Here is a 26,319-nt window from a genome sequence, read left to right on the forward strand (position 1 = left end):
TTCCTGGCATGTAATTGTAACTTTAAAAGTTAAATTAGTTTTGGGGGGGTTAGGAATTAAAAAAGCTCTTTTTTTAAGATGCCGAACCCATTTATATGCAGAAAACAGTATGGTGTTGACAACAATGAGCTAGTTAATTTCATTTATTCATCTCAAAGGGAATTAATCAAATCTGCATAATTATTTCCAAGGTTGAAAGGTATGTTTAGTTATTTAAAATACGACTTTCTCTACTGAGGTGAAGTGCAGGAGTGTGGGGTGGATTTAGCAGACAGTGTTGTGATTTATTTATCAGAGAAAAGTGGAAAGTAGAGATTGGAGCAGACAGATTGATGGTTTATTACACACAGGTTGCCTGGGCTAGATTTGGACTGTTCTAAACCGTCCTTTTGCAGAACACAATCCCAAAGGGGGCAGCGGAATGCAACTTCATTCTTGGCTGAAGCAGATGCAACTTATTTGTCTTGACGCAACTGCATGCTCGAGGGATCCCAGATTTTAAAAGTGGCATCTTGTGGTCTGCTAATTGCCCCTTTCGGCTGGTGCGCCAGCAGAGCTTTCTCAGGGTGGTGGGTGGGAGAAAAGTGGCGTCTTGCTGAGCTAATAACCATTCCAAACAAATTGCTCCTAATGTGTAAGCACATTTTCCTCTTCTTGCTCAGTTGCTTCCCACAACCGCCGGGGTGAACACTCAAAACCCCACACAATTGTGCCCAGGGGGTGCTGCCTAAACAAAGGCCAGGGGGGTGCATTTCTAGAGGGGAGAGCTAGGTTTGCCAGTGGATGGTGTTATAAGAATTCTAAGGTCCCAAATATAAAATAAAGGTTCATAAATGTACTGGGCAAACACATACATAATCACATAAACCACGTGTCTGAAATAGTACAGCAGTGCAGTCCTGAAGTCATTTTGACTCTCCCAACCCATTTTGACTGTCCCAAATTGACCTCAAATATTTCTCTGCAAGAAGGAAAGAAATGGGAAAGTCTCTCCATTTTCTTTTGCTTACCTGTCTTAAGGGCAGGTATGAACAGGGTGAGCCTGTATAGTTAAAGCCATGGTTTTCCCAGTAGTGATGTACGGAAGTGAGAGCTGGACCATAAAGAAGGCTGATCGCCAAAGAATTGATGCTTTTGAATCCATGGAGTGCAAGAAGATCAAACCTATCCATTCTGAAGGAAATCAGCCCTGAGTGCTCACTGGAAGGACAGATCCTGAAGCTGAGGCTCCAATACTTTGGCCACCTCATGAGAAGAGAAGACTCCCTGGAAAAGACTCGGGTGTTGGGAAAGATGGAGGGCACAAGGAGAAGGGGACGACAGAGGATGAGATGGTTGGACAGTGTTCTCAAAGCTACCAGCATGAGTTTGACCAAACTGCGGGAGGCAGTGGAAGACAGGAGTGCCTGGCGTGCTGGTCCATGGGGTCACGAAGTCGGACACGACTAAATGACTAAACAACAACAAAGGGTGAGCCTGTGACCTGGATTCAGGAATTAAAGTATTTACCATCGCAAAAGAATGGCCAGGCTGGCCAGGTAAAGCAATCAGTGACCATTGTCAGGTATCCTGGCAGACAGGATTTCTGCTGTAAACCACCTCCTGTGATGCATTTCTGCTGTAGACTGCCTCCTTCTGTGATGTATGTATGATGTTTTGGGGGGTGGTCTTGAGCTACAAGGTGGGCAATTTCAAAAGTCTCTAGTAGGGCTTGCACACCACTGTTCTGGGTTCCTCCGCCCTCCTGCATGTGGTAAGTGAGGACCCTGTTGCAACAGTTAATAAAGATCAGGCTTACTAGCTGCTTTGCTTCTCAATATTCTGTGGCTGGCCTCTGTTATTTCTCCTACCGACAGGGAACCCACTTAAGGACACTATATGGGCTCCAGGAAAGGGAAAAGGAGCAGATCTTTTTCTGTAACAGTGGTTAAAAGTTTTCCATGATTCACAGTTGCTATTGGCAGAGAGAGACTTGGCGTGGGTGTTTCTACACACACACACACACACACACACACACACACACACACCTGAGTACAGAAGTGCAGGAGAATTGTATTTGATTGATTCCCCGCTGCCTCGTAACTGTCAATGAAAAAGGATAGGAAATTGCCGCTCCAAATTCCCAAAACACATTTGGATTTTAAAGGTGCTAGTCCCTCTGCTACTCCTGTCTTTTATTTGCATAGATGTTTAAGGTTTTGTTTGGGGTTGTTGTTTTTTTAAAAAAAAGGTTTTATGAATTCTGTTCATTGTACAGTGGTACCTCGGAAGTCAAACAGAATCCGTTCGGAAAGTCCGTTCAACTTCCAAAACGTTCGAAAACCAAAGAACTGTTTCCGATTGGCTGCAGGAAGCCGTGGAAGTTGCAATGGATGTTCGGGTTCCTAAAAACATTCGCAAACCGGAACACTCACTTCTGGGTTTGTGGCGTTCAGGAACCAAAACATTCAACTCGCAAGGTGTTCGGATCCAAGGTACAACTGCAATTGCTTTTAGCATTTCTATTGTGTCCATAAGTCATTTCTATGAATAAAGCAACTAATTAATATAAATGCTACTACTAATAATCATGATCATTATAATTGCTTCAGGGACAGAACTAAGCTTGAGCCTGCCTTACCGTTTATCCATAATAATGACAATTTGTGCGATGTTGCTAGCTTGCTATTGAGTTGACAACACCCAACATAGAGCGAGTAGGATTAGAAGTATACATCAACTCAGCTGAGGGCAGGGAGCGCGGGGAAATAATTATTTTTCACTGCCAGAAATCTTCCCAGCAAGTCTGCACAGCACGTAGCATCTGTTTTCCACCGAAATGAGTAGGAAGGGATGTCAAGAATCATCTAGTCTGACTACACAGGGAAGATACTCTAGAGACAAGTTTTTTTTTAAAAAAAAAAAAATAAAACAGGAGGGGGATTCAAAGTGGCGCCTGGAATAAATTGTGAAAATTGAATGCATTTGCTTCTTTTTTGCATAAGTATTTTCTGCTGGCCATGGGGGGGGGGTGTCAAGGAATAGTGCCAAGCATTGAAGCCCCCAGTGGAAGGAAGGAAGGAAGGAAGGAAGGAGCTGAAAAATTTGCCCGGCATCTAATTCTAAGCTTATGGTATAAAATTTAACAGCAGCAGCTCCAATTCAAATGGGCAGCCAGAGTGCCTTTCAAAAGAAACAGAAATAAAATACACGATATTAAAGTCACTAATTTGGACAGCAATCATTAAAAGTAGCAGTCATTAAACTCACTTCTCCCTGAAGAACTGCTTCCCGTGAGTGTAGAAAACGCTACGCTAGATGGTCTTATTTTTCCTACATATTAAAAGCAGCAGCAGTGATAAACTTTAAGAGCCTGTTCAAATGGAAATATTTTCAGCTTCAAAAATGTTTAAAATAACCTTTGCTTTAAAAAAAACCCTGAAGCCTTCCTTTAAAGAAATTCTAGGTGCTGAAATCCCAAGGGAGCAGAAAAGACTACTGTATTTATGTATGCACGACCACGGCTGCGTGGATGTTAATGCATAGCTGTCAACTTACAGATTTGAAAATAAGGGACCAGCAGCCTTGAAAATAAGGGACCAGCAGCCTCACCTGTTCCAGGCACTCCAGTCTTCCTGTCCTCCTGCAGTCTGGTCAAACTCATGCTGGTAGCTTCAAGAACACTGACCAACCAACTTTGTAACCAGAGGTTCAACTGAATAGAATCTGAATCACATGCACCACAAGGCCTATGCAGCCTCAACTTAAAATGGCTCCCTGGCCTGGCTTTGCACTGCAAAGTTTGCAGCAGCACGTGCAACAAAATGGCGTCCAGCATTCAAAAAACCCCTCAGCTTGCATTAACTAGCCACACACAAGGCATGCAAGCTCCACCCCCCAGTCGTTCTTATACTTCTTATTGGGTGAGCAACACAGCGAAGCAACCCAGTTGGAGCCTCCCTCCTCCCTGGCTGGCAGGGAGGGAGGGAGAGGAGCTGCTTCCTTTGAAATTTAAGGGACATCATTTAAAGGACATTTAAGGGACATCCATCAATAAGGGACAGCAGTGGGACATGGCGCTGGAATAAGGGACTGTCCCTTCTAATAAGGGGCACTTGACAGCTATGTGTTAATGGCCCAGAGATGGAAAGAAGAGAAAGTCCCTAACAGAGAAGAATGGCAGATCAAGTTGATTGAAATGATTAATAATAGGATCCACAAAGGGGAGGATGGAAGTCCAGGAGATTTCTTGGAATCTTGTTTTCATTATTTATGTTCGATATATCTCTGTAAAATTTTAATTTGAAAAACCAAATAATTCCCACCCCACCGAAAAAAAGGAAATATTTTCTGCTTCCATCAAAAAGAAAACAAGGAGGGCAATTGAAAGCCCCAGAGCTACTACCAAAAAATACTTTGTCCTCACTCAGTTAGCCACTTGCAAGCTGCCCTGAAGGTAACTTGAAGTGCAGAGAACACACAATCGTGCATTTTCAGTGGCTGGAGTGTCACATGTAGAAGGCTTGTGTTCAAATCCCCTCCAGCCACTAAATTCCCTAGGTAACCTTAGGCTGCTCACTGCTTCTCTCAGCTGAACCTACCTCACAGGGTTGTTATGAAGATGCTCTACAACAGTGAATAAAATATGGCTGCAGAAATCCAGCCTGGATGCCCCTCTGCTTCCTCAGGGCCATGTGACTAAAGCAACTTACAAACTGCTTCAATATTTTCACAGGCCTGGAAAACTTTCTTCTCCACGTTATGTATCTATGAAGGCTATTTTCCTTTCCAAACCACCGACTGGCTGATTCTGCCAAGGTACCCAAAGCGCTTTATGGTTTTAAAATACCCAGATACATGAATGATATAAAATGTAAATTTAGCCCTTCTGGAGGCGGCAAGATGCCATCTTTGCCTTGTTCTCTCTTTGGTGTTTGTTTACAAGTTGTTTTTGTTGATTTTTGGAAATCTGTTGTTGTTTTGTTTTTAGAGCATTGGTGGTTTGATGCATTTTTTGAATTCATTTTTATTGGATGCCTTTGAATGTGTTTGTAGTGCATGCATTTGAAATTGTTTTTAATGGGTGTATTTTAATTCTTATCAGCCGCTCTGCGTTTCTTTTTGAGAGAGAGAAAAATGGGATGTGGCATTTTAAGATCATTTTTTTAAAAAAGCTCTTAGAATAAACCATGCAAAAAACAGGACTGTTGCAAAACCAACAACAACAACAGGTTTTACTATACACTTGCTTAATGGATGTGCCATCCCAGCATACACTCATATCATATTCTATGATATAAATAGAATACCACAGTGAGGAACCAACAAATGCCTCTGTGGTGTAGAGCACAGGTTCCCCAGGTGCTGTTGGACTACAATTCCCATCATCCTTGGCTACTGACCATGCTGGCTGGTGCCAATGGGAACTGCAGCCTAATAACCTCTGAAGGATGGAACAGGACACCTGTCCCCAGGTGTGAGTGTTAGACCTGGCCAAGAGAGACTCAGGTGCAAATCCTCACTCAGCCAAGAAGCTCACTGGGCAGGGGCGTAGTGTGAGGGGGCCACAGGGCTGTGGCCCTGGGCATACATTTTTTGAGAGGGCACAAACCAGGTGCCCCCACACAGGTGACCCCACTTGGCCCTCCCTGGTGCTCCTCGCTGGCCACCATGTCGGCCAGCCAGGCTCACCCCTGTACAGACAGGCAGGTGGCTCAGTGTGGCCCCACTTTGCTCTGGTGTAGATGGAGTCACTTCAGCGGCAGCAAGAGCTGGGGTCTACACACATCTCTCCGCCTGGCACATGTGTTCCTGCCTCACCCATGCCCTGGGTGCCAGCAACCGACACTACACCACTGTCACAGGATGACCATGGGCCAGTTGCTACTGTTGGCCTATCTACCTGGCAGGTTTGTTATGAGGATAAAGATGGGGGTGGGGAGGAGAGCCAAGTGTGCCACATTGAACTCGTTCGTCTGGAACAGAGCAGGTCACATTGTTTGCTTCTTGTCCTCAATCTGACAGACTCAAAGGGCAAGCTGTACTAGATACGTCATGTGGCCTGCTTTTCTCAGTCTATTTCTGCTTCAGTCTCATTGTGTTTTGTACAGCCCCAGGTCCTCTCTCCCCTGTAAAAGGTAAAAAGTAAAGGACCCCTCGACGGTTCAGTCCAGTCAAAGGCGACTAAGGGGTTGCAGCACTCCTCTTGCTTTTCAGGGCGAGGGAGCTGGCGTTTGTCCACAGACAGCTTTCCAGGTCATGTGGCCAGCAAGACTAAACCGCTTCTGGTGCAACAGAACACCGTGATGGAAACCAGAGCACACGGAAACGCTGTTTACCTTCCCGCCACAGTGGTACCTATTTATCTACTTGTACTGGCATGTTTTTGAACTGCTAGGTTGGCAGGAGCTGGGGCAGAGCAACAGGAGCTCACCCTGTTGTGGGGATTCGAACCGCCAACCTTCCAATCGGCATGCCCAAGAAGCTCCGTGGTTTAGACCACAGTGCCTCCCATGTGACCTGTCAGTAGGCAGAAAGCCCAGCCTGCTCCTGCCTCAACAGGAGAAAGTTCTTCGAGCAACTGGCAAAAGACCATAGAAACACAGGGAGCTGCCATATGCCTAATCAGGCCATCAGCTGATCTACCTCAGCCTTGCATCTACAGTGACCAGAAGCATGGTCTCATGCAGTCTTATCTCCCAGCCCTACCTGGAGATCCCAGGGATTGAACCTTGGGACTCGCATGCAAAGCAGATGTTCTGTCCTTGAGCTATGGGCCTGAAGGCAGAAGACAAAGTGATGGGAGCTTGTGTAAAGCAGCAAAGGGGCTGGAGGTAAGGAAGGGACTGAGGTGCTGGCAGCCATTAAGAAAACAACTCTGTGTGCCAGGGCTGGGCCCATGGGCAGCAGTGGGGGGGGGGTAAGCCAGGGCTGAAGACTAGGCCAAAGCAGAAGTCAGCAATAGCAACAAACCCAGGAAGTCTTTAAAAGCATCAACAGCGGATCTCAGGTGTGGTTTCGGTGCCGCTCACCCTTGTGGGAAAGTTCACCAAACTGAAAGTTCACCAAACTGTAGGAACCTAAATCTGAAAGCAACAATAGACCAGGGGAGATTGCTTTTGTGGTGGATGCACTACAAAGCTGCTGACTACCATGGAGAAAGAGAAAGGGTCAATATGATCTCAATATTCTTTTTTAAAAATAAATAAATACAGGATTTCCAGACATTATTTTGGAGAGAGGATTTGCTTTACACAGAGTGAGTCCTTTAAAAGAGGCCCCGTGGATACAGAGTACACAAAAAAAGAGCCAGGCTGAGGGTCCATCTAAACCCACATGCTCTTCCCAATGAAGGGCAATCAGATGTTTCCAGGAAGCCAACAAGCAGGCTCCCTGCCCCCCGACCTCAGCAAAACGGTATTTAGAGCTCCACTTAGCATAAGAGATGCCATTTAGCTATCATTGGCAATAGGACCTCCATGCCACAAATTTATCTGGTGCTCTTTTAAAGTCATCTGACCCAGTGCCCATACCCATGTCTTGCAGAGCAACAAATTCTGCAAAATGCACTGGCTGAACGTGCTGTGCTGCTGCTAAGGGTGCTGTGAATTGTAGCTCTGTGGGTGATAAACTACAGATTCCAGGATTCTTTGTGGGAGGGAGAATGTGCTTTGAATGTACGTTGTGTACACAGGCTGAATCAGGTTTGGCTTCTTCATCTCAGTCACCAGGTGGCAAGCATCATGCACTCCTGCCGTGGTTGGTGGTAGTGAACCATTCATTTGGCACCAAGGGACCTGAGGCACTTTGTGTCTGAGCAGTGTGAGGCTCGTTTACATGATGCTACACCGTAATTTACTGTTGTGTCCAAAAATCTTCAGTAGGTATAACACTAGACAACAGACTAAGTCCATAGCTTTAGTGAAAGTTGACGTGTTTCTGTGAACAAGCATCAAACCACCTTTGCCTTCAGTTTCAACAATACAGTGGTACCTTGGTTCTCAAACACCTTGGTTCCCAAATGCCAAAAACCTGGAAGTAAGTGTTCGAACATTTTTCAGAAGCCAAACGTCCGATGCAGCTGTCGGCTACTGTTTCCGGGGCACCTGCACCAATCAAAAGCTGCGCCTTGGTTTTCGAACATTTTGGAAGGCAAACAGACTTCTGGAACAGATTACATTTGGCGCTTTTGTTTTTGCTATTTACTTTGCGTTTTTGTTTTTGAGGCTTTTTCGGTTAATTTATTTTTGTGACTGTGTGGAACCCAGTTCAGCTAATGAGTGATTGGTTGTGTGACTGTGTAAATGGATAAAAGCCCCACAACCTGATGACTATCATCAGTGCAGGTAAGAAAAAAATAATAATTTTAATTTTAATCATCTACAATATTGTCTTATTTATTTTATAGTACAGTGCATTGATTATTGCTTTCATTTTATGGATCAATGGTCTCGTTAGATAGCAAAATTTATGTTAAATTGGTGTTTTAGGGGTTGATTTCAAAAGTCTGGAATGGATTAATCCATTTTGCATTACTTTTTATGGGAAAGCGTGCCTTGGTTTTGGAATGCTTTGATTTTGGAACGGACTTCTGGAATGGATTAAGTTTGAGAACCAAGGTACCACTATGTGTGCTTAAGTGGGAAAATGGGGAAAGGGCAGGGATCAGTTCTGGAGACCATCAACAGAAATAGAAAGCATGAGTTTTCATTCTCTACAGGGCAGGCATAGTGGGCGTATTCATCATAATTACAGCAAAATAGCTGCATAGAATAATGAATGGTTATCTTGGCCATTAAAATGATACAATGATAGTATTGGTTCTAATGCAGTGATTGCAACAAGGCTTTTCAAAGCCTGTTTGTTTTGTCCTTCGGATGCGTTGCAGAAATGAATGGAAAAGAACGTGCCCGGAAATGAAATTCCATTTTGTTTTCTTTTTGCATGCACTTGGAATGAGCCCTCCAGATGTTTTAGACTACAAAACCCATCAGCCCCAGTCAGCACTGTCATGCCGCTGGGGCTGCTGGGAGTGGTAGTCCATAACATCTAAAGGGCGACAGGATGGGGAAGGCTGAATTGTTTGCATGACTTATCTGTGCACCAAAATGTCTCGGGGAAAGAGGAGAGAGAGCCATGAAACTGACAGATTGGTGGTAAGTTCTATTGAGTTTTGACCTCAGTTAGGCTGAGTCTGTTGCTCCTTGTTTAATTGCCTATTAAATGGGAAACCTTTGTCCAATCCATCTGAAAATTGGCAGGTCTGATGCCCAGAGGGAATAATAGAATGACTGCAAATTTCATGTCATTGGAATGAAAAGTACCCAAGATGATACGAGACCCCTGGAAGACTGTCTGAATCTTTCGCTGAAATCAATGGGAAATGTATAGGATGTGCACTTTTTTAAATTGCCTCTGAAATAATAGGAAGCTTTTGTTCAATCCCCTTGGAATTTGGCATCTTTGACACCCTGGGAGTTAGTAAAAGGATGTAACATATCATGAATTTTTGGACAGACAATGCCACAGTTACAGCAGGAAACTCACTGAATCTTCCATTTAAACCAGAGTTGTAGAAACTGTGGCCCTTTACATGTTGCTAGACCCCAACTCCCATCATTCCTGTTATGTATTCAGTGGTCTGTGTTTGCCTGAGCTTCAGTCTGGACTAAGGATTCTGAGCTCCTGTATTCTGATTCAATACATGTTGTCTAATCACAGAACATTTCAGGATTTGGGCCTCTGTCATTGGCCCTTGAACTCTGAGTCATGATTCGCAGTTTGGAAATTTAGACAGCCAATCATGTTGAGAGTGGGAGTGGCCCAGGCCTTCAGAAATGTATATAAGCAGTTGCTTGTCCTCTGTTTCCCAGTTATGTAGTTCAACAAAAGTTCTTGCTGTTATCACTGTGTCTTGCCTTGTGGGAACCCACCTACACTTCAGTTCCTACCATTGACCATGATGGCTTGGTCATAGACAATGGTCAAGGATAATGGAAGCTGGGATTCATTGATATCTGGAAGGTCACAGGCTCCCTGACTTTTTGTTACGAAAATAAGGGCAGAGATTACTGCAGGGATGGGGAACCTGTGGCCTTCCAGGTGCTGTTGGACTACAACTCCCATCAGCACCAGTCAGCCTAGCCAATGTCCAGGGATAATGATTTGTCTAACAACATCTGGAGGCCCACAGGTCCCTCATTCTTGCTCTAGACCACAGCAGCTTATGCCACAATAAATTGTTTCATCTTTCAGGTACCACAAGACTCTTAGTAGGAAGGTAAATTAAACTAAAAGGTAAAGGTAAAGGGACCCCTGACCATTACGTCCAGTTGTGACCGACTCTGGGGTTGCGGTGCTCATCTCACTCTATAGGCCAAGGAGCCAGCATTTGTCCACAGACAGCTTCCGGGTCATGTGGCCAGCATGACTAAGCCACTTCTGGCAAACCAGAGCAGCGCATGGAAACGCCGTTTACCTTCCCGCCGGAGCGGTACCTATTTATCTACTTGCACTTTGATGTGCTTTCGAACTGCTAGGTTGGCAGGAGCAGGGACCGAGCAATGGGAGCTCACCCCGTCGCGGGGATTCGAACCGCCGACCTTCTGATCGGCAAGTCCTAGGCTCTGTGGTTTAACCCACAGCGCCACCCGCATCCCTAAATTAAACTAGGTACATGCAAAAGAATGGCTCTCGATAAAACAAACAAGTAAGCTGGGCTGGGGCATTCGGATCCTTACCACTTAATCTCCGTTGCGTAGGTCCCCTGCACGAGTGCTGCTCGTGCACTCAGGGTCCTTGCTTTTGCGCTCTCCCCCTTTGATCTTCTTCCTAGTCATATGGCCACGGAAACTGGCCTGGATCTTGGCGGCAGCCGCGTTGGCACTGGGGTCATCCAAGGGAATATCCATGATGTCTTCATCCAGCTTGGTGCAAGCCCCTTCCTGCGAGAGAGAGAGAGGGAAGGAAGCAAAATAAACACAGGAGGTCCTCACGCCATCAGGCACATTCTTGTCAGGGACGAAGGAGAAGTACCAACAAAAGAAGAATGGCAGATGAAACTGATGGAATATCCAGAGATGGCGAAACTGATGGGAAAGATCTGAAACCAGGAAGATCAAGTATTTTCTAAGGACTGGAGTAAATTTGTAATTTATTTAAAAGACCACTGTAAACAGTTAAAATCTCTGGCAGGGATGTAAGGACACTCGTAATGTGGAACTATTTATGCTTATCATGGTTATTTAACAGATGGATAATGGTAAAAGATGCAGCAAATTTAATCTTAAACATGGAACTGATGGAGGGAAGGAAGGAGGTCCAAAGGTTCAAAGACCCTTGTACTTTAATGTTTGAAACTGTGGGGGAGGGAACAATTAAAAAATTAAAATATACAAATAAAAGTTCAGACCACCATCTTGATTCAAAATGTCATTCAATTGTATCCAAACATAGACAAAAACCTGCTCCTTGGTCTTAGGAACCAGCATGAACTGACAGCTTTCCAAGATATGGCTTTGATGTCATTCTGGACCATGGCTGTTTCTTGTCATATTATTCAAAGCAAAACAAACAAAGCAACCAACCCAGGAATGAACTAATGTTCATTTATCCCTGAAGTTCTTGTCAAGGGCTGTTTGTGCTAACTTTAATTACAGCTTGGTGCTGACTTCAACCCACCATAACTTCAGACTGCAAATAGCTATAGGTTTGTTGGAAATGACTAGGCTTTGTTGTGGTTTTGTCAGACAAGTGTGAGATTGTATTTTTTCTTTCCTTTCAAAACAAAAGAGGCAGCCAAGATTGAGGTGAAAAGCAGGAAAGGAAAGGAAAGGAATCAGCTTACTGTGTTCCTATGAATGGTTCGTATCTCACAAAGACATTATGTTATTCTAGCATATAGGACTTCATCCTAGGAGATGTCACCAAGGAGAACAGTTCTCTATGAGAAGGCATTCCTTATTTGAATGGTTCTGTGGTCCAAGTCTAGTTTAAAGATCAAGATATCATAAAAAGGGAGAGCAGGATGCAGACTTTGAGTTGCTCATCCACACCTGGATTGTTTAGGCCAGACGGCAGGTCCCCTGGCCACAGTCTTCCTCATTAAGGTGAGATATAATTTAAATTCTCTCCAGGTCTTCTACTCAGGATATGATCAGGCCAAAGCACTCATTAAACAACGTGTAGCAGTCATAGAGCGCCAATTGGATCTAGCCAGGACCCCAACTTTTATCACCAGTGAATCCACCAGGTACTTTGCCTCCCCCATGGCATATCTAACTAAACTCGAAGTCCCTTAAGCATCGGAGGGCCTTTACCCTAGCATGATGTCACGCCCTCCCCTCGGCTGTCATTGAAGGTCAATGGCTTACTTGGAGAGACAATGCCCCTGTGACCCTGGACAAATAGAAACAATAGAGCATGTGCTTCTCCAGTGCCTATACTATAGAGATGTTTGTATTAGTCTCACCTCCCCACTACTCCATAAGTACCCAGGGCGCACCAGACAATTCTATACCTCCCTGCTGCTTTCATATACCAACCCTGCTACAACCTACAAGGTTGCCAGATTCTGCACAGCCGTGTTCAAAATTCGTCGGGTGCCACAAACTAGATTTAATGAACACTCATATCAGAGTGCTCTCTAAATTGATAGCTACAGTTTTTTATATACTAACCTTTTATGCTCTTCCACATCTGTTGAATGCTCCTAAGTCTTCTTTTAGATTCTTTCAGCTTCTTGTAGTCTTTTATATAGTGGACACTTGGGTTGCGAACGGGATGCACATTCGCAATCCACAGCATTCATAACCTGCGCCTGCACATCTGCACACACGCGGGTTGCAATTTGGCACTTCTGCGCATGCACATACAGTGGTGCCTCGCAAGACGAAATTAATTCGTTCCGCAAGTCTCTTCGTCTTGCGAGTTTTTCGTCTTGCGATGCACGGTTTTCCATAGGAATGCATTGAAAATCAATTAATGCGTTCCTATGGAAACCGCCTTCCCCCGACCTCTTCTGGCGGGCGGCATTTTAAAATCGCCCGGGACAGCGGAGGACTTCTCCGCTGTCCGGGCAATTTAAAAGCCCCTGGGAAGGCAAGCAGGGGGGACAAAGACTTTTGCCCCCCGCCTGCCTTCAGAAGAGGTCCAGGACAGGCTTCGCGGACCTCTCCGCAAGCAGCGGGAGCGCTCCTTGCGGAGAGTTGCCAGCGCGCCCAGGCTTCGCGGCCCCGCCGCCCGGCTTCAGGACATCGTTCCGATGCCAGGCGGCGGGGGGAGGCTTTCTCGCCCCGCCGCCCGGCATCGGGACGATGCCCCGAAGCCGGGCGGCGGGGGGAGGCTTTCCCGCCCCGAAGCCGGGTGGCGGGGGGAGGCTTTCCCGCCCCGAAGCCGGGCGGCGGGGGGAGGCTTTCCCGCCCCGAAGCCGGGTGGCGGGGGGAGGCTTTCCCGCCCCGAAGCCGGGCGGCGGGGGGAGGCGTTCCCGCCCCGCCGCTCGGCTTCGGGACATCGTTCCGATGCCGGGCGGCGGGGGGAGGCGTTCCGGCCTCGCCGCCCGGCATCGGGGCATCCTTCCGAAGCCCGGCGGCGGGAGGAGGTGTCCCCGCCCCGCCGCCAGGCTTCGGAGGAGGTCCGAGGACAGCGGGGAAGACGAACTGCGCTTCCCCGCTGTCCCCGGAGATTTCCCTATGGGCTGTCGTCTTGCGAAGCAAGCCCATAGGGAAATTCGTCTTGCGAAGCGCCTCCAAAACGGAAAACCCTTTCGTCTAGCGGGTTTTCCGTCTTGCGAGGCGTTCGTCTTGCGGGGCACCACTGTAGTGTGATTTAGCACTTCTGCGCATGTGCAACTGCTGAAACCCAGAAGTAACCCTTTCTGGTACTTCCAGGTTTGGCGGTCCGTAACCCGAAAAAAACGCAACCTGAAGCGGCTGTAACCCGAGGTATTGACTGTATATACCTTCTGTTTTAATACTTCTTAGCTTTCCAACACGGTTTACAAATTTTAAATGATTGTACCCGACCCTACTTATGCTGGTCTATGACTGTAATAAAGATTTGATTGTTTGATTGATATAATTTAAATTATCATTGTGATTTCTAACATTGCATCTGTACCTATGTAAATTTCATGCAAATCTGCGCCTCCTTTTTGATGATGTGTTAAGGGACTGCCCAACCAGAACACCAGACTCCTTCCTGGATGGCAGGTTACTGTTGCAGACTAGATGCAGACAGAAGATGAGCTTCCTTGCTGGATCAGGGTAGTTGCCCATCTAGTTCAGCATCCTTTTCTCACAGTGGCCAACTAGATGCCTCTGGGAAGCCCACAAGCTGGACTTGAATGCAGCAGCCCTCTCTCCAGCTGCGGTTCCCATCAACTGATATTCAGAGGCATGCCACAGATCCTCCAAGCATCCCTATGTTCCAGGGACAGTCCCGGATTCACAGAAGTCGTCCCGGTTTCTGATTTGATCCCAGAATGTCCCGCTTTTCCTTGGGAGGTCCCTATTTTCATCTGAGGAATGTTGGAGGGTATAGTAGGAGGTATCTATTTCCGTTGGAGAAATGTTGGAGTTATGCAACTCCTAAGCCAAGGAGATAAGTAATTATATAACCTTTAGAAGACACCTGAAGGCAGCCATGTATAGGGAAGCTTTTGTTAATGTTTTATTATGTTTTTATATACCTGGAAGCTGCCCAGAGTGGAAGAAGAAGAAGAAGAAGAAGAAGAAGAAGAAGAAGAAGAAGAGGAGGAGGAGGAGGAGGAGGAGGAGGAGGAGGAGGAGGAGGAAAGTAGGTCGTTCCTATTTGCATCGGAGAAATGTTGGAGGGTATGATACTACCTACGGAAGAAAATAAACATCATGGCTAGTAAAGGTAAAGGTAAAGGACCCCTAGATGGTTCAGTCCAGACAAAGGCGACTCTGGGATTGTGGCACTCTTTTTGAGTTCAGGTCGAGGGAGCCGGCGTTTGTCCACAGGCAGCTTTCCGGGTCATGTGGTCAGTGTGACTAAACCACTTCTGGCACACCGGAACACCTTGATGGAAACCAGAGCGCACGGAAACACTGTTTACCTTCCCGCCACAGCAGTACCTATTTATCTGCTTGCACTGGCATGCTTTTGAACTGCTAAGTTGGCAGTAGCTGGGACACAACCATTGGGAGCTCACCGCGTGGTGGGGATTCGAACCACCAACCTTCTGATCGGCAAGCCCAAGAGGCTCAGTGGTTTAGACCTACGTCCCCTTTTACCTTTTAGCTCATGGCTAGTAACCACTGACAGCCAGGACCAAGTAGAACAAGCAAAAGGAAAAGCTTTAGCAATGTATACTGATGTATGCGTGAACATATGCCTTGAGTAAGTAGCGATCCACAATATAAGCATTGGGTGCTGTGACGTGTTGTATTTATAACTGTTTCCCTGTTTTCACCTGTGAAACAGTGGGACATATGGAACAGCCTAGCCCAGCCTCCCCTTGTCTCCATTCTCAGGAATCAGATTATATAACACTAGCCCTACTGCCACTGGATCGGAGGAGTTGCACAAGAAAAGCGTTTTAGAAATAAAAAACCTAGCCTCCTTCTCCCCCCCGCCCTTTCTTTTTGTAGTCATCTAGAAAGGCTCATCGCCCCAAATTGTGACTCACATTATGCCTCATCTGGGAGAGAGGGTACAGAAGCAATTCTGCCAAAGAAGCTAAAACACCATAATGGGATAATTGGTTACCTGCCAGAGTTGAGTTGCTGACAGCCAGCCATGCTAACTTGCACGCATGTGATATTCATTGCTGAATATATTGCATACACCTGAGCCTTGTCTATGAAATAGCACTCCCCCCCCCCCCACAACACACCTCCAGTGCTGTTCCTAGAGCTCTCACAGTGCTAAAATAGAACTATGCCTTTTAAAGAAAAGCGTCTTGCTGGCTTCAATCTGTCCTAAAGATTTAATTGATCCAAAGCTGCCTTTTTGGCTGAGTGATGGAGGAATGTATTCTATGCACAGAGTGTTGCCTAGCTGCATAGGAAAAATGTTTCCTGTTCTAAAAGATTAGATTTCTGCCATTCTTACACACAGTAACACAATTGTAGGCTTTTTTCCTGCCCACAATTGAATCACTATGATTGTTTTATCGGTATTATTGTCAGGATTCTGGCAGGGGATCAATTGAATAGAAGCCTGTATAATTAGACTTTGCAACTTCTGGACCTTCATTTATCCACAGACACCAGAAGGATGCACAGAACTTTTTTTTTTCAGCTTTAGTGTCCAAACCTCTTTTTAAAGAGATTGTGTCCAAACTTCTTCTTTCAACCTTCCCCCTAACGTTATCCTTGCAACAGCATTGCGAGGGAAGCTAACTGGGAAATGGTATCAAGGATTTGAGTCCTTGATCTAGCATGATGTTTTAACCTCTGTGCCAAAGTGGTTTTATGTCTCTGACCCCGAACTATAAACAGGGCCCACAGGCATGGGCAGGTCACACCCTGACATCATATGGCCCAGACAATTTTCTCTCTTTTTGTTTATTTTTTAATGGTTTTAAAATAGATCAAAACTACAACTAATCCAGAATGTTTTCTATATTTCATTAATGTATTAATGAATATTTATACCCCACCTACGGACTGAAGTTCTAGAGATGTCTTACAATACATTTAAAACACAATTAAACAGACAGTGATGCAAATGTTGAAATATACTAAAAAATAAAAAAAAATGTCCAGTAGCACCTTAGAGACCAACTAAGTTTGTTCTTGGTATAAGCTTTCATGTGCATGCACACTTCTTCAGATACAAATGTTGTTACGGCAGTATAAGGTGTACATAAGTCCTGCCCCCCCCCCTGCCTTGTACTCAATGTTCCTACAAATGCCATTTTGTAGCTGAATCTCCTGGCTGTTGAAGCAGCTAAATGCTAGTGCCACCAAGTCTAGGAAGTCCTCACTGGGTGGCTCCTGCTGCTGCTATAGAGGCTCCCACCGTGGTCAATCACTTCTGGGAAGCCCAGAAACAGGAGCTGACAACAGGCCTCAGGTGGCCTTAAAGGTAAAGGGACCCCTGACCATTAGGTCCAGTCGTGGCCGACTCTGGGGTTGCAGCGCTCATCTCGCTTTACTGGCCGAGGGAGCCGGTGTACAGCTTCCGGGTCATGTGGCCAGCATGACAAAGCCGCTTCTGGCGAACCAGAGCAGCACACGGAAACGCTGTTTACTTTCCCGCCTTTACTTTACCTATTTATCTACTTGCACTTTGACGCGCTTTCGAACTGCTAGGTTGGCAGAAGCAGGGACCGAGCAACGGGAGCTCATCCCATCGCGGGGATTCAAACCCCCGACCTACTGATCAGCAAGTTCTAGGCTCTGTGGTTTAACTCACAGCGCTACCCGTGTTCCTTGATGACAACATTACACCTCCCCTATTGCTTTTCCCCAGCAATATTCAGAATCAGAAGCAGGACGCCTCTGGTCCTGAAGGCAATAAACAACCATCATGACAAGTAGTCATTGGTAGGCTTATCCTCAATCAATTTGTCTCACCCCCACATTTAAAGCTCAGTTGGAGGCCATCACCATATCTTACAGTAGCAAATTTCATCATTTATCTATGTGTTGTGTGAAGATGTGTTTCCTTTTGTATCTGCTGAATCTCCTACTCTAAGGAATCTATTTCTTGGGGTCGACACACAGCAGGGAAATAGATGACTTCCTCAAAATGCTTTCCATTGCAACATGCAAACAGTGTTGAATCATAGACACCCCCAGAGTCTTCATTTCCTAGGCTAATAACAGACTGCTGAATTACACAGAGCTGTATGGCATCTCTTAGGGTTTCGCTGAATGCTACAGTAGCAACATAATAAATAGGGCATCATATAAATGTAGTGTACAAGGTGTTCCCCTAAGCCACTTAATTTCTAGTTCTGCAAGGGTCACAAGTGACTGTGATCATCCCAGTCCCATCTTTAAATCCTTAGAGCCAATCCCTCTATCTACCACGACACGTTAGGAATGCAGGAATTTGGGAAGCTGCCTTATAAAAAAAAGTGGCTAAACATGCTAATTTGGGTTTCACACGGTAGCTTATTTACCCCCACATTTCTACATCATTCTGTTCATTTTTATTTTTTAAAGTTGTTACGAAAACACACCGGAAAATTTTTGTATGCAATTTTGCCTAGCATATACAGTGTCACAAAGCAATCGTCCTTAATATAGCACATTAAAAAATGTTATTTCGACTACTGCATGCATTTTTACACACACTTTAGTATGTGAGGTTTTCTACACATAAGTTGGCTGGAGAACTACACTGCAAAATTCAGGGAAGTGCAAATTTCAAACGACGACTGTGCTTCGGTTTGAATGTTGTTTTGGGAACCGTGAACTAGATCGATCCAGTTTTAAATGCGAACTGAATTGAATGTGTCACTTATGCAGAGCTAGACTGGTTTATATTTTTGACACTGACTCTCTGGGGTTTCAGGCGGGTGTCATTTCCAAGCCTTACCTGGAGATACCAGGGATCAAACCTGGAACCCTTTACATGCAAGGCGTGTGTTCTGCCAATGAGGTACAACTCTCTTCCCTGCGGTTAGAACCAGGGGGAGCAGACTGAGCAGGTGCACAGAACACCTGGCTATAGTCTTCCCACTATAGCAAAATGTAATCATTTCTACATTTGCATCTGTACATATAAATTAGCACGTGTCGTTTTTAAGCAAATCAATGTCCTATCAATTTATTTTTGCTTCCACTCAGTCTTGAGACATCTTGTCTGCTTCGGGTCCCACCAACACATAAACCACTCCTACTTTTGGGGAAGATTTTGGTAACTTTTGCAGAAGAGCCTCAATCAATCAAAATGTTTATTCAGCTTTACGCCCATCATGAAACACAACACAACAAAACAAAGCACACCAGAAGCCAGTAGCTCCAGGAAGGGGGACAATTCATCCATCATAGTCTGCCTTAAATGAGGGTGGATAAAAATCAATGATTTTTTTTAAAAAAAAGAAAAACAGATTTTTTTATTTAAATTGTGTTTTTTTTTTTTTATTTAAATTGATTAAATGGTGGAATCCATTCATTTCAGCAGGTCAGCTATGAGTAGAAGTTTGCTGGATCTGTGTTACTAATACTGTATAGCATTAACTGATTGCAGCTAAGCAACTGGTTAGAAATCTTCATCAACTGTTTTCCTTTTATTACCGAAATCAAAGGGACTAGAGACCTACTTTTTGAAAAAGCTTTGCATGTAGGAAGGTCCAGGTTAAATCCCAGCATCTCCAAGAAGGGCTGGGGATGTCTAAAGTTGTGGAGAGCCGCTGTAGTCTATGTAGATAATATTCACCTAGAATGATCAGTGGCCTGGCTCACTATAAGGCAATTTCCTATGTCGCCATGTTCTTCTTCTCACTGCTGCACAACTTGTTTGAGGTTGAATCCTGACAAGACAGAAGTACTGTTTTGGAGGAACAAGGGGCGGGCGGGTATGGAGGACTCTCTGGTCCTAAATGGGGTAACTGTGCCCCTGAAGGTGCACAGCCTGGGGGTCATTTTGGACTCACAGCTGTCCATGGAGGAGCAGGTCAATTCTGTGTCCAGGGCAGCTGTCTACCAGCTCCATCTCGTATGCAGGCTGAGACCCTATCTGCCCGCAGACTGTCTCATCAGAGTGGTACATGCTCTAGTTATCTCCCGCTTGGACTACTGCAATGCTCTCTATGTGGGGCTACCTTTGAAGATGACCCAGAAACTACAACTAATCCAGAATGCGGCAACTAGACAGGTGACTGGGAGCTGCCGCCAAGACCATATAACACCGGTCTTGAAAGACCTACACTGGCTCCCAGTACGTTTCTGAGCACAATTCAAAGTGTCAGTGCTGACCTTTCAAGCCCTAAACGGCCTCAGCCCAGTATACCTGAAGGAGCATCTCCATCCCCATCGTTCAACCTGGACACTGAGGTCCAGCGCCGAGGGCCTTCTGGTGGTTCCCTCACTGCAAGACGTGAAGTTACAGGGAACCAGTCAGAGGGCCTTCTCAGTATTGACACCTGCCCTGTGGAACGCCCTCCCATCAGATGTCAAGGAAATAAACAACTATCTGACTTGTAGAAGACATCTGAAGGCAGCCCTGTTTAGGGATGTTTTTAATGTTATATGTTTTATCACATTTTTAATATTTTGTTGGAGGCCTCCCAGAGTGGCTGGGGAAACCCAGCCAAATGGGTGGGGCATTAATAATAATAATAATAATAATAATAATAATAATAATAATAATAATAATAATTGCCTTGATATACATGGCACACAAGCATTTAGAGATAAACATGATGCTTTTTCTTATCCACCCAAGGCATCTCAAGAACTCTTCTGTATTAGTCTGACAGCAACTCACAGAAACAAAGAATGCAATACAAAATGCAACACTTCAAATCAGCACTGTATGCTTATAAATGCGATCATACACTACTGTAAGCCCAGTTACTTTGACGGCACTGTAGCAGCATAAATGATCCGCCACCCTTAAAACCTGCTCATGTTTTAAACCTGTCATTTATTTTATTTTGGTTTTATTTTAAACGCATCAAACTGTTGAAGGCTTGATTTTTCTGGAAGCTATTTTGAGGTGCACTTAAAATGAACCACGCCACATAGTAAGCATTGGCTGTGTTATATCACGTTTTTCTCCAGCCTGTGTTTGGCGCATTAACATTGCACCGCTGGGAATGGTTACATAAGCCCATCTCCTTTTGGCGGGGTGACCATCGTTCTTAACACCCCTGCTATTTACAAGCCCTGAGTGGGCTTCCATTTTTGATGCTCGGAAAGCCTTGTCCGATTATTGGCGGACAACTTTGCTCTGCCTGTGCAGGAGAGATGGACAGACATCACGTAAAACTGCTATCTTTTATCCAGGCAAATGACGTACGGTCCAGCTGTTTGCTGCATCGGTGAGACAAGACAAGTGGGACAAGGAGGGGGTCTATTGATTAGCAGATGATTCACGACAGGAGAGAAAAAGTTACTGTATTGGCCTGAATATAAGCCACACTTTTTACCCCCAAATTCCAACCGTGAAAAGTTAACATGCTGCTTAAATTCGCGACCTTACAAAAATGGGCTTTTACATTATTGCCGCTGAAACAGACATACGGTAAAACAGAACACAAAAAAAAAAAGTTTTATTGCCAATTTGGAAGCTTGAGACTGTTGTGGAATTAATTCTAATGTCATTCATAGCTTTCCCCGTATTCTACAGTGCAGTATTGTTTTTTTATTTACACTGACGGTGCTACGAACAGGTGTTTAACCCACTTGCGGGTCCTCTCCAGTATCCATAGGATTTTCTTCTATATTTGCCATTTACGGGTGTGAGTGCCTGGGGGATTGTAGCAACTGAATAGCAATTTGCTGTTTTAGCGATTGTACAGTAACTTTTGCGGGCTTGCAAGATCAAAAGCTTAAATGGGCTCGGAGTTACAATTCTACCAACTGCAATGACTTTCAGCCTGCAACCCAATTTTAAGGGAGCGGCTTATATTTGGGTATTCTCCCCCCAAATATTTTTTTTAAGGTGCTGCTTATTGGCCGGTGTGGCTTATATTTGGGCCAATACGGTAACTGTCTATAGAGCACGTAATTAACTTATGGCATTCAATGTGGCAAAATGTGGTGATCAGCACCAGCAACAGGTTTGAGGGGGCCCTGTGCAAAATGGCCACTGGTGTTGCCCGCACCCTGTTAGCTAGTACTTGTGGACTTGTGGGACAGCACTCTGAGCAGTTCAAGGTGGTAGGTTTGGTCTAATTACCATTTTAATTTCCCAGAATCCCCCACCCCAAAGGATGACTACATTTTGTTTTGCGCTTTGTTTCAGGAAGTGCAAATCAGGAAATATGCCTTTAGGTACAAACTGAATCAATTTTCTGCCCAATCCCTAGTTGCTGCCTTGGCTATCCCTGCCCTACAATAACCTTGATACATAATTTAAAGACTTTCTCTCTGTTTTTCAACAGTGCAATGTTACTTGATAGTTAACTGATACAGAATGGGTCCTCTTGGACTAATCTGATAAGCAGAATTGGGGCGTTGCTAGGTTCTTAAAAGATTCAATGCACAAGCCCAGAGACAGACATTTGCATTAACATTGCACAGACTAATTGATATGTGCAGATGCAAATCTAGAATTTAAATGTCACAGGAGAGAAGACAAACCAACTAATTTCCCATCCATATCTTCAGATAAATTCTACATTTAATTTGCACCCCACCCAGATCAGTTCCTCTTCAATTCATTTACTCCCGGTTAATTTCCCAACAGATCCTTCTCCACATCCATTCTATTCTTCTTCAACAGCTCCCATTTGTTGGCCTCTCAAATTGTCCCTAGATAAAGTCAGCTCAAATTAATTTATTGATGTATCCCCCCACCCTGCTGAGACCACCCACCTCACTCAATTTTCCTCACACTTCTTACCCACCCAGAAACTGTCAGGGCAGTTCAAGGTGGGTTCATATGACATGGATGCCAAACCTTTTTCTAAGAATGCCCATAGCCAGACTCATTCATGGAAAGATGGCATTTAGACCTCTGTTCGTACAGAAGGTTTGTGGGCATTCTTTTTAAAGATGGTTTTAAACTGTATGTGTTCACATACACCTCTGCTGTCATACTTTCATGAAAAACTTTCTAGATTGGATTATTGCATTGCCCCTGACATTCATTTCTCTAAAGGCCCTTGTCCCAGAAATGTGATGGTCTTACTTACTAAGGAAAGCTAGCTATAACACCATACCCTTTCTCAGGTGAAAACAGGGACATCCTATTCCATAATAATTATAATTATGTTAATTAATGTAATTACAATTATTTATACCCTGTCCATGTGACTGGATTGCCCCAGCCACTCTGGGCAGCTTCCAACATATATAAAAACATAATAAAACCTTAAACATTAACAAAAACTTCCTGACACAGAGCTGCCTTCAGATGTCTTCTAAAGGTTGTATAGTGACTTATCTCCTTGGCTCGGGGGTTGCGTGACTCCATACCCTCCAACATTTCTCTGATGAAAAGAAGAACGTCCTAAGGAAAAGCGGAACATTCTGGGATCAAATCAGAAACAGAGATGGCTTCCAGAAAACCATGACTGTACCTGGAAAATAGGGACACTTGGAGGGTCTGTAACACTCGGTCACAATTCCCCACATTTTGTGGAATGGCTCAGTGTGGTATAGCATCTGCTTTGCACGCAGAAGGTCACAGGTTTAATCCTGGCATCTCCGGGTTGATTTGGGAAAGACTTCCTGTCTGAAATCCAGGACAGCTGCTGCCAGTCCGTGTGGATAATACTGAACTAGATGTACCCAATAGTCTGACTTGTTATAAGGCAGCCTCCCGTGTATGGGGACTAATTATCAGTTTGCATTTCTTAGTGCATAAAGTGTTGTTCTGATGTGTAGAGATCTTTCCTACTCTAATTAATTCAAGAGGGTTCTGGAAGCTTCTCTGTGTGAAAGGAACAAGCAGAAGGTTCATGATGTTTGGGTTATTCGTTCCGAGAAGCTGAGTACAGCTGGTCTAAACTAGTTCTGATATCTCCTCTGTCAAGGTCATGCTGAGTATAATAGTAAGGCCAGAAAGAGCCTGGGTTTCACTCTTTCTATCTCTCTTTTCTTCTGGTGCGCTGTTCTGTACACAGTATGCTTAGTGTTAAGGTTTAGACTTATTATAAGTTACAGTAGTTTTCGCTCTATAAGACACACTTTTTCCCTTCTAAAAAGTAAGGGGAAATGTGTGTGCGTCTTGTGAAGCAAATGCAGGCTGCGCTGCTAAGCCAGAAGCCAGAACAGGGAGAGGGAGCGCTGTGCCCTGTGGAGGCTTCGCGCAAAGCTAAACCAGCTATCCCAAAAGCCAGATCCCTCTTGCTGTTCTGGCTTCTGGGATTCAGAATTTTTTTTTCTTCTTGTTTCCTCCCCCCCCCCCCAAACTAGGTGCGTCCTATCGTCTGGTGCATCCTATAGAGCGAAAAATATGGTATTGTAAGTTTAAGTTAATTCTGCTGCAACTGGATTTCTTGTGGACAGTGCCAATCCTGAGTGTATTGGATTTGTAACCATTATGCTCATTTGCCTTCAGTAGCAGTCAAGCTCTGCTGGATGAAATATTAATTGCCTCTGGTCTGTTTTTTGGGAATCCTGCAACGTGTTTAAGTTTTTACTCTGCTAACTACACGCTGGAGTTCTACTCTGGATCAATATTGAGTAGAATTCCATGACACTAATGCCCTGGAGAGACATGATGTCACGGTCACTCCAGGAAATTAGAAATATGGCTTGCGGACCTGGGGAGAGGTGTTGGCGACAGTGGACCCTGCCAGGAATTGGGACCCCTTGCAGCTGCCCAAGGAGGCCAGAGGCTCACTCCGTGCCTGGTCACAGCTAATGATGAGTTACAGGAAAATAAGGGCAGATGGAGTGGGATGAGAATGCCAGCAACGATATTTCTAAGAAATGCTATTACATTGCATGGGGCACATCTCAGTGCAGAAAGGTCAACCCGCCAGAAGCACTTGCTGTTTGGAACTCAAAGACAAAACTCATCTTCCCACCTGATCCCCCTAAATGGCTCCATGTTGATGTGCCCTTTTGTTGAGACTCACCTGATGGCTTCTTCCAACTGCATTGACTCCACTGTAGAAACAGCACAGAATCCTGGGAACTGTAGTTTAGCCCCCCCACAGAGCTACAGTTCCCAGCACCCTTAACAAACTACAATTCCCAGAGGGGAGAAAATGTGCTTTACATGTGTGGTGCGTGTGCAGGATTTTTTTTTAAAAAAATTGCTTCCTTTTTTTCTGGAATGGCTCCCTTACCTTTAATAACCAAGACCATAAGAAATCCAGACAATGAAGCTGTATCCACTGGTACACTGGGAACATTTTCTCCAAATCTCTGCCTGAAATTGGATGCATTTTGTTTGTTTGCGATCATCTACTCTGAAAACTGGCATCATTGTGTAGGATCAGGAAGGAGCTGTAATGCATGGGTGGCATCTACAGTGGTACCTCGGGTTACATACGCTTCAGGTTACATACGCTTCAGGTTACAGACTCCGCTAACCCAGAAATAGTACCTCAGGTTAAGAACTTTGCTTCAGGATGAGAACAGAAATCGTGCTCCGGCAGCAGCGGGAGGCCCCATTAGCTAAAGTGGTGCTTCAGGTTAAGAACAGTTTCAGGTTAAGAATGGACCTCCAGAACAAATTAAGCACTTAACCTGAGGTACCACTGTATAGGGAAAGGACTGCAGCTCAGGGACAAAGCCATGCTCCGATCCGAATGCTGACATCTCCGGTTTAAAAGGATCAAGTGGCAGGTGGTGTGAAAGGTTTTGTCTTCACCTCAGACCCTGGAGAGTGTCACTGCTAAGTCAGAAAAAAACAATACTGAGCTAGGTGCAGAAATAAGCTGATGATATATAGCAGCTGATTTATGCAGAGCAAACCCCTTGAAGGAAAAGGAGCAGGACACAACAGTTTTTTCCTGGGCAGTTGACAATCCTCTACAGAAGAGAGACAGACAGGTGGCCAGACAGCTGGGCATTAACATGCCCACCACAACTCTGCTGATGCCTCTAGAAAGGTCCTGAGCTGCCCTCCTTGCAGCCAGTGGTGGAGGAAGACACTTGGGTGCCTGGGGCGGTGTGCCCAGGGGCAGGGCGAGTTGCCCACAGGGGTGGGGTGCACCACAGGGCCTCCAGAGCCTAACTGCCTCCTCTCACTTTGCCACACTACAGCTGGGTGGGGGGAGGCAGCGGGCGGATCGTTTGGGCAGTGCAGAGCCTGCATGCGCCCAAGCCACTGCATCTTTCCCAGGAGAGACGTGTGGCTCAGGCGCACTGCAGGCCCCACAGTGAGTGCCTCCCGGCATTTTGTCATCCCCCTCAGTGGTGACACCCGGGGCAGCCCGCACCTACCGCACCCCCCTTCCTCAGCCCCTGCTTGCAGCCCATCCCCCAACAGTGGGCATTCAGTGAAGTCCCATCATGTGGACATCACTATCAAAGATATCAAAAGAGCCCTATGTTAGCCCTCTTGGCTTCCATGCTTGGAGAAGGGAGGCGGGTGGTAGGCAGCAGAGGCAAGGCAGAGCAGTAGCAGGGCCAGAGTGCTTGTGGGTGAGGGCTGGGGATGAGCAGATGTCCCCACTTGCTCAGATGTGGGCCTTGTCAGAGTCCCAGCAATCCCAGCCCTTCACACCTGTTCTCTGCTGGTGGCACATTGTGGAATGCATCATTTGGATCTGTGCCAATGTCCTTAAGGGAGGAG

General features: G+C 45.4%; 1 protein-coding gene across 1 annotated transcript in view; it reads right to left on the reverse strand.

Moving 5' to 3' along the window:
- NRGN (neurogranin) overlaps nt 1–26,319 on the reverse strand; it is a 51,317-nt gene that overhangs the window by 19,078 nt on the left and 5,920 nt on the right. Inside the window, exon 2 of the mRNA XM_081843418.1 lies at nt 10,719–10,922. Coding sequence (XP_081699544.1) covers nt 10,722–10,922 — 201 coding nt within the window. The 3' untranslated portion in view covers nt 10,719–10,721. The remainder of the gene's footprint in view (nt 1–10,718; nt 10,923–26,319) is intronic.

This window comes from Podarcis erhardii, assembly GCF_964252035.2.
Source record: "Podarcis erhardii genome assembly, chromosome: 16".
NCBI lineage: Eukaryota > Metazoa > Chordata > Lepidosauria > Squamata > Lacertidae > Podarcis > Podarcis erhardii.